The sequence below is a fragment of the Cornus florida genome, unplaced genomic scaffold (assembly GCF_030987335.1).
Source record: "Cornus florida cultivar Cherokee Brave unplaced genomic scaffold, ASM3098733v1 CherokeeBrave_3.0.0_Hap2_Chr06, whole genome shotgun sequence".
In the NCBI taxonomy this organism is placed as follows: Eukaryota; Viridiplantae; Streptophyta; class Magnoliopsida; order Cornales; family Cornaceae; genus Cornus; species Cornus florida.
The window spans coordinates 90,047,776-90,057,490 of NW_026775576.1; the positions used below are offsets into that span (position 1 = coordinate 90,047,776).

Below are 9,715 nucleotides of genomic sequence, written 5' to 3' on the forward strand. Positions count from 1 at the left end.
GAGGCGATGAGTTGAATTCTTAAAAAACTACAAATTTGATTTGTAGTATCATCCTGGCAAGGCAAATGTGGTAGCTGATGCTTTAAGCCGGAAATCTCGTGGGACTTTGGCTAGTTTAGCCATTCGGAAATGGAAGATGCTGGAAGATTTGGCTGAAATGGGATTGTATTGCTTTGATGATGATGATGATGATGGCAGTGAGTCAGCATTCTTGTTTAGTCTCGTGGCTCAACCCACTCTTGTTAGACGGGTGATTGAGTCACAGAGACAGGATTCAGATTTGGATGCCATTTACACTTTGATCTCCAGTGGCGAGACCGTGAAGTATTGGACCTTACATGCAGATGGAGGTCTACGGTTTAGGGGTTTGTTGGTTGTTCCCACAGTTTGTCGTGAGGACGTCTTACGGGAGTTTCACATTTCTCGCTTTGCAGTTCATCCGGGTGGTACCAAAATGTATCACAATCTGAGACGTCGGTATTGGTGGAATGGAATGAAAAAAGATGTTGCACAGTTTGTAGCTAAGTGCCTTACCTGTCAACAGGTGAAGGCCGAACACCAGAGACCAGCTGGTTTATTACAGCCATTGCCGGTAGCGTAGTGGAAATGGGAGGAGATTGCAATGGATTTTGTGACGGGTCTTCCTAGGTCACGGAGGGGAAAGGAAGCCGTATGGGTCATTATCGATAGATTGACCAAGACGGCTTACTTCTTACCTATTAAGGCAACAGATGACGCATAGGCACTCGGTGTACTTTATGTGAAAGAGATTGTGAGATTGCACGGAGTTCCAGTGGCTATTGTGTCGGATAGGGATGCTAAGTTCACCTCGAAGTTCTGGGAAGGACTTCAAGCAGCGTTTGGCTCAGCGTTGCACCTTAGTACGACATTTCATCCACAGACAGACGGCCAGTCGGAGCGTACCATCTAGATCTTGGAGGATATGCTTTGGGCCTGTGTACTTGACTTGGGTGGTAGTTGGGAGGATCACCTTCCCCTTATTGAGTTTGCTTACAACAACAGTTATCAGGCGAGTATTCAGATGGCTCCATTTGAGGCGTTGTATGGTAGACCTTGTAGGTCTCCTGTCTGTTGGACTGAGGTGGGCGAGACAGTCGCCTTAGGACCCGATATTGTACTCGAGACTACCGAGAAGATTAAGCTAATCAGACAAAGATTGCTTACAGCTCAGAGCCGACAGAAAAGTTATGCAGATAGGCAGAGACGACCGCTATCCTTTGAGGTGGGAGACCACGTTTTTCTTCGAGTTTCTCCAAGGAAGGGGTTGATGAGGTTCAGGAAGAGTGGCAAGTTGTCGCCACGATTCATTGGACCTTTTGAGATCTTGGACCATGTAGAAGAGGTTGCCTACAGATTAGCATTGCCACCGCAGATGGACAGGGTCCATAATGTTTTCCATGTATCGATGTTACGGAAGTACGAACCGGATCCGTCTCACATTTTGAGTTGGGTTGATGTGGACATTGATGATGATGTTTCCTACGAGGAGGGACCAATTCAGATCCTTGACACACAACAGAAGGTGTTGAGGAAAAAGACGATACCGTTGGTAAAGGTTCTTTGGAGGCATTATGGAGTTGAAGAGGCTACTTGGGAGCTCGAACATGAGGTTCGCTCTAAGTATCCAGAGTTGTTTTCTCCCTCAGGTATGGCCTGATTTCGGGGACGAAATCTTTTAAAATTGGGGAGAATGTAATGTTTATATATATATATATATATATATATATATATATATATATATATATATATATATATTTATGATATTAAAAAAATAAGTATAAAAGAAAAAGAAACAAAGTGGTGGGCCCCACCATTATGTTAAACAACAAAAAGGGCCTAATGGCCTTTGACTCTCTGCGTATCTCACTCTCTCGTCCGACTCACTCCAGTAGCTTGCTCTTTATTTTCTTTTTTCTTTTCTTTTTTTTATAAAAATTTTAAGCCTTGATTCCTTCTTCCATACTTGGAATTTTTGGGTGCCGTTTGCGGCAAATCGAAGAGCACGACGAGATCTACGTGTGAGTACCGACAATTTCAGTTTTGGTGCACTCTAAGGAGTTTGAAATTCTAGGGTACTTGGGCTCAAATTGGGGGTTTTCATCAATTTGAGGTAGGGGTGTTCTAATCTATAATTTCTTGACCTTTGGTGAATTTTTTCCCTTTAAATTTGATCCTAAGCATGCTAAATTTTAATTACTTAGTTTGTTGTTGTTGTAGTTATATGTAATTACAATGATAATTGTGTTCCATGTGTTATTTGAGTTCATATGCATGTCTATTTTCATTACGGTAAATGAGCATGCTTAGTGTTTGATGTGTTGTATGTTCCATGATTATTTATTTATTTATTTGATTATTGTCTTGAAGAAAAAAATGGGTACTATGGTTATAAATAAATAAATAAAGGAAATGAATGTTTAGAAATTTTCATTAAATTGTGATGATGATGTAAATGAAAATGAGTGAAAACATATAGTTAAATTGATGATTTGAAGTATGAAGCATTCATACATCCATTGGGAAAGAGAAAGGGGGAAAAATATTTGTTAGAATAAATAAAATTGTTTTGGGAAAAATATTTTCTAAAAGTGTTGCGAAAACCGGACGCCTAGGAGGCGCCTAGTGGTTCGTGATGTTAGTGTAGTCTAGAAAGGAATGTAGTTGAGTTAACTAGGCCGGATGCGATGCCTTGGAGGTGTCTTGTGGTCGTGGATAGTTAACCAACCTTCCTTTCGTGACGCCTTGGAGGTGCCTTGGGTCGGATTACATTAACGGTTTGGTTGTTGAAACGGAATTGTTTCGGAAACGGGGAGTGGCATAGGCATGACATTGCACTTCATGGTACATGTGGGAAATTTGTGATTGGATGTTATTTATACTATGCTTGTTGTTGTGATTGAGATTATGTTTTCCCCATGGTATGACCCCGTCCCTTTTTATCCATTCCTTGTGTGGGATTCACGGGGATATAAGAAGTGTGTCTTAGACACTTCCTACTGAGCTTATGCTCACTCATTTTTTTTTTTTAACATTTTTCAGGACACAGAAAAAAGGCGGCGGACGACGATCCACCACTGGTTTAGACTAGCTTGGAGATATATTTTATTTTGTTATTTTTTGCTATCTTTTGTATTAGAACTTTAATATATATTTTGTAAATGTAATCTTAAATATTTTGTGAAACTTTAGTTTAGTTGATATAATGTTGTAAGATATGGACTTTAAAATTTTAGCTACAATTATGGACTGTAACTTGAAGTAACGGGTGTGTCCCTTGTTTGGATGAGATGGAGGAATGGGACTTTTGTATGTATGTAACTATTTTGAAAATGTAGTATAATATCTGAATTGTGCGTTGCGATATGATAAGTTAGATTTAAGGCCCAATGAGGCTATTGCATTTATTTTTGCATTTCAACAGGTTGCCGAGGGACATTTTCTGTGGAGGTCATGCCGAAATTTTTATAGATTTTTATTATTATTTTGGTATCTTTTTGGGTTGTGACATGGACGCCTTTGGGACGGGGCTCTTAGCGTGGCACCGGATCAAGGATTGGGTCTGACTCTGATACTAACTGTAACGGGTGGGCGCTTGTCCATTTATCTAAAAACTCGAACTATTGGGTAATACTACATACCCACCCATTTATACCCACGTCACTTTCCATTCGAATCCGATGTAAAACAAGTCTCCCCCTTATAACAATAAGGGATCTCCATAATCCTGTTCTAGATAATAAATTCAACTCTCACAAACATACTTGGATTCATTTAACTCTAAAATTAAGTACCAAGCAAAGACATAATTAAATTTTTTTAAGCTTGTACCATCTAAAATTAAATACCAAGCAACTACATAATTGAAAATACAACATTAAATATGATTCAACAACAATGTAAAGGAAATGAGTTGTCTTCTCCCTCTAAACCCAGAAAGCTTTGTTTAAAAGTGAAATATATTTTCATTTTTCTATAAAATAAATTTCATACATTCTAATTGTAACAGAAACCCTGTAAGCACCCTCCATTCCTATATTTTACTTGTATTTGTTGAACTTTGAAAATTAAAAATCCACTGAAAAGTCATGATACATCTTATGATATATGTTTTCAAAATATTAACTGATACGAGTATTATCCCGCAAAATTGAATTCCTACCTTCTACATAAACATTTATGTTCAATTGCAAGAACGTGTTAGTGTTAGTGTTAAATATATGAGGTAAATGCAGTAAATAGATGAAGCCATAGTGCTAGATTGATTGATAGAAGAAAAGTAGAACCACAAGTGTGTAATATATATTAAAAAAAAAAAAAAAAATCTTGATTAAAGTGGACTACCAAGTGTTATATGGTCAAGATCCATCTAATAATTTTTCATTTTTAATAAACACTGAAATATATAATCTTATACATACATAGGTGTCGTTGGATTATAATCGAGACTAACCATAATTAATATGATGCATTTTGTGGTTATATAATATTGTTAATTTCTACAATATTTAGAAGAGTCTTGAATTGGTTGATTGACAACAACAGAGGATTTGGAGTTGAGAACTGAAAATAGAAAGAAAATGAGGGATTGGTGATTTCTATTGTTCGGGACATTGGGAATCCTTGTAGTCCAAAAATTAAAATAAAAGTGGCTGTGACAAGATAAGCTCATATGTACTGTAGCACTAGCTCACTTTCTTAATTTAATATTTTATGAGATATTTTTATTATAAGATCAGAGAATAAAAAAATTGATCTTTTGGGTTGCTTTGGATTCAACCAAATGGAGACCAGCCTCGTCACCAAGCCCAAACTCCAAGGGCAGATCTCTGGAATCAAAATGAGGAGGTGTTGATGATTGGCGTAATGCCCTCCAAGTGTTTACATTAATGTGCATGCATACACTTAGAAAATTGTTACTTCTGTAGATTTTGTATAGCTTTTCTTCAACAACTTCCAGCTTTACAGGTCTCGGCCAAGGAAGCAAAAGTTGAACCAATCTCTCTCTGGACCCATGAAGACCTGGTTTCTTGGGTGGCCTCATCATGGTGATGCAGTTGTCTCGAAAGTGATCAACTTCATTGCCTTCCTTGCTCTCACTATCCTCACAAATCGCTCTTCAGACCTTAACTTTCACTTAGTTGGATTTGGACCCATCACAGGTGTATTATAATAAATATTGGTTCTTTATTTATTACTGGTAAGTCAGAGAATTAGTTGGTGGGTATATGCATATATCCTCTAGTTTTTGGTTCAATAAATGGGGTTTATTTGGCGCATGTTAGAATTTTGTAGGAAATATTACTAGGTTGCGCTGGTTGTGGACTGTGTAGTGAAATCATAGGAGGATTATTGGTAGAGGGACATTGATGTTGTGGCCTTCGTCAATTCGTTATGCTTTTGTGGTTCATATTAGAAGATACCGCTCAAAATGATGGATGATATATAAGAGGTGGGTGAGACATAATAATCAATATAATTAACTATATATATATCTCTTTCATATGGTTTGATTGAAGGAAAATGGTACAGTAAGAAAAAAATTACATGAGATGTGTGAAAATATATAATATGTTTGTGTGCATGTGGTATAATTATTCATGATGTGGACAAAAAGACATATAGAGGTGAGCCACTCTGGAAAAATACATATTCAAACTACTGTTTGATAGAGATATGGCTCTTATTTTATTCCCAACTTCTTTCTTTCGAGTGATAATGGTGACAAAACCACCAGGAATCTAGCGTTTTTTTGTTTCCAAAAAGTTTATGAGCAGAAACTGAAGAAGAAAAAGGAGGAGAAAAGAAGGAAGGGATTGCACGTAGGTAGGGTCAGATGGGTCAGTCTTGTCACTGAAAACCAGGGATCAATTTCATGAGTATACCTTCAATTCAGTTACAGTACAAGTCCTCTTTTCCTCTTTTTCAACAGACTTTTGCAGTCTCACACGAGTAAAACCCATGCTTTTGTCATTCTCTGATGATTTATATCAGGCAACTTTTATGACCAATTCAAGTTCTGCAATAGGGTATGGTTGGTTCATTAGGATCTCCATCAAAACTCAGATCTCTCTGACCTACAAATTCATTTCAAAGGCACTTCTCTGGTACTGAAAATTGAAGAGGCCTTATAGCCCATTATTTCTCGTAAGTAATGGTTTTGTTTTTTAGTGTTATAAATTTCAATATCATGATCTATGTGTACATTAATTGTTTTCCTGGTTCTGAGTTGAATAAGCTTTGAATTTGGTTTCTTCAATTTTTGTTTATTGTTGTTGTCCTCACCCAGAATTTAATTTCATGTTTTACAGTGAATTTATTGGAATTGGCATTACTATTTATGTTCTCTTTATGTCAATTTGTATTAAGTATGTCTTTTTTTTCTGTTTCTGATTGTTAAGTAAATCAATGTGAACTGAAGAAGCTCTTTGAAAGAATGTTGGGATCTCAAATTTATAAAAGAATTCTGACTTCCAGTTACCTTTTTGGCAAATTTTAAAGGTGAACAAATTCTGTGAGTAATGGATGAAAAGGGGTTCCAAAATTCGCTTTTGGTCATATCTGAAGAGAAAAGTGATAGCTTGTATTCAATGTTTTTCGGTGCCTCTTGTGCATTCTTTGCCCTAAGGTTCTTATCGGAGCCTGAAGTGAATGATGAGAGATGGTCGGAAACAAGAAATAGAATGCTTCAAGGAAGTGCTCACCTCTTGGGACTGCTTGTGTGGAGAGTTCAGAGAGAAGAAGTTAATGGAAGGCATGAGCTATTCCATAAGCTTGGGAATGCTGAGAGAGAGATTGAAGAGTTGAAGCGAAGGAGAAGTGAAGATGCAAAAGCCAATGAGAAGGTTGTGAGAATCTTTGCCTCACAGGAGCAGAACTGGTTTAGTGAAAGAAACAAGCTTCGACAACAAATTGCAGCTCTTTTGAATGAATTGAAAGTTGTTGAAAGAAATAGGGATGAAGCTATTTCTGGATTGAATGAAAAATTACAGGAGAAGGAGCTTTCGGTGCAGTCTAAGGATAAGGTATTGCAAGAAGAAGAGCAGAAGAGAAGGGAGCTAGAAGAAAAACTCGAGAAGTCTGAAACTGTCGCAGAGGAATTGAGAGAAACTGTGAAGCGGGAAGGTCAAGGGCATTCTACTGAGCTCTGGAAGCACAAAACTGCAGTCATTGAGCTTGTTTCTAACCAGCGACAGCTTGAAGCTGAGATGGGTCGCGCCTTAAGGCAAGTTGAAGCTGCAAAACAAGAGCTTGATTCAGTTTTGGAGCAGAAGGATGAAGCTATGTTGGTGGCCCAAAAGCTATCCATGGAGCTCATAAAAATGCGTAAGGATTTGGAACAGAAAGACAACATTTTGTCAGCTATGCTGAGGAAATCCAAATTGGATACAGCAGAGAAGCAAATGCTTTTAAAGGAAATCAAATTATCAAAGGCCAAGAGAAAACAAGCTGAGTTAGAAACAGAAAGGTGGAGGGCCGTCTCTGATTCTAGACGTGAGCGGCATTCCTTGAGAAGTATGCTGTCTAAGCATGTCAGTTCTAAACTGGAGAATTTTGAAGACGGGAGAGGTGTGCATTCTGATGCAACAGTGCCATCAAAGATTGGAAGAGCTAAATCAAAGCAAACTGATATTTTTGTAGAGTATGAGCATCCTGAGCATAGAAAAAATCCCCTTTATGACCAATACTCATTTGAAGCAAGCGAGGAACTGAGTAAGATTATATCTCTGCTATGTGCATTTTGATTGCTTATTATTTTAAATTTCATTTTTTAGTACCAACAATGAAATTAGGTAATTGTGATGAAAATTAGATTTTATCACTCTTTTCTAGACATACAGCTATGTTAATAATCATTTTGGCTATCCTGTAAACTACGCCAAACCGATTTCCTATTGTTATGATCAAGATTTGTGTTAATTTTGTTTTAACTTTTGGAGTTGGTTGTAAACTTTTTGCAGCTGAAGTTAAGCAGTTGGAGGGTTGGGTACGATCTGAAGCTGAAAAATACACTACTGCAATTGAGCAGAAGCATCACCTAGAAATAGATGCCTTTGCAGAACAACTGAGACTTAAAGATGAGAAATTAGAAGCTTTTCGTTGGCGTTTATTGAGCATGGAACTAGAATCTAAGCGGCTGCAGTCCCATATTGAAGGGCTTAACCATGATTTGTCACAGCTCAGACAAGACAACATGAAACTTAAAGCTTTGATATTGGATCGAGAAGCAGAGTTGAATTCTGTGAAAGAGGAGTATGCATTGCAGTTAGACTCCCTAAATCACATGAAGACAGACATATGTTCATGCCCACATGACTTGGCTTTAGTTCATGATACCATTTGGTCCAATGTCAAGATCATAAAGACAATACCTGGGGAGAAAGAGCATGAAACAAACATTATCTCAGAGGTAATTTCTCGTGAGATAGAGACTCGGAAAGAACAGGAAACCCCAATTCTGAACCAGTCCAAAGATAGAATTTTGACGGTCCAATCTCCAGGAAAGGAGTTTGAAGATGAAAAAGATGATGTTCTGGATTCAGGTTCTATTCAGGAGGAACAGGCTAAAAAGGAGGCTGACACTGATGAAAAATCAGCAACAGATGGCCAATGCTTGAGTAAGAAAACAACTCCATGGAAGATGGATCTTCATGCTCTTGGAGTTTCTTACAAGATCAAGAGGTTGAAGCAGCAATTAGTTATGCTTGAGAAGGTGACAGGAAAGCAAGAAAGTTGTGAAGATAGGGTAACTGATGATAATACACAGTTTGGGATAAAGGGATTCAACATGTTGATGTCAATGTTGAATAAACAAGTTAGCAGGTACCAGTCCCTCCAAGGGAAGACTGACGATCTTTGCAAGCGGATGGTAAGCCCCAATTTTAAATTTAAGGCAATTTTCAAGATTTTAGACTTGCTGATCATGTTTGACATGTTCTGAGTTTGTCTGCATTTTAAAGATTTCTACTCTTTCCCATACAAAATTTCTACTATGTTGACAAAATCTTGAAATTCTTCACAAATTTGGCTTTGTTAGGTGATAACCAGTGTAGAAACTTCAATTGGAATTATTTTGCTTCTATTTGAAATGGACCCTTATTCCCTTGTTCAAATTATAATGAGACTTATTATCCTAACTTGGATCAGCAACTGAAAGTATTGTATTTGCTTTGCATTTTTGTCTGCAATTTTCAGCATGAGAATGATTTGGTGAGCTTTGGAGGTTCTAGTATTGCTAAGACTAGGGAGGAAACAAAAACACTAGAGCACTTCCTGGAGGAAACATTTCAGCTGCAGAGATATATGGTTGCAACAGGTCAGAAATTGATGGAAATACAATCCAAGATTGCTTCTGGACTCGTCGGGGCTGCAGAGGCCCTTGAAGGGCCTGCCAGCTTTGACATGAAGCGCTTTGCCGATAGTGTTAGAACACTCTTCAGAGACGTTCAAAGGGGACTTGAAGTCCGCATTTCTCGAATCATTGGAGATGTTGAGGGCACTCTGGCTTGTGACGGGATCAAACAACTGAGAAAGCAGTAACTTGGACTACACTTGAATATTAGGATCACCAAGAAGGGCATTAAGGTCTTGGTTTCTTTAACTACTGTTTCTGCAGAGTCTCTAAAGCAAATTTGTATAGTGCGATTACAGAATTGGCTTATCTAATGCAGTAGAAATCCATAGATTGTTTAGCTTC

At 37.8% G+C, this 9,715-nt stretch overlaps 1 protein-coding gene across 1 annotated transcript; it reads left to right on the forward strand.

Moving 5' to 3' along the window:
• The first annotated feature begins 5,658 nt into the window (after positions 1–5,658).
• LOC132312768 (uncharacterized) lies at positions 5,659–9,715 on the forward strand. The gene is made up of 4 exons (XM_059811272.1): positions 5,659–6,165; positions 6,520–7,731; positions 7,980–8,887; positions 9,214–9,715. Exons 2-4 carry the CDS (start codon positions 6,540–6,542, stop codon positions 9,556–9,558), a joined length of 2,445 nt encoding a protein of 814 aa, XP_059667255.1. The 5' UTR covers positions 5,659–6,165; positions 6,520–6,539; the 3' UTR covers positions 9,559–9,715.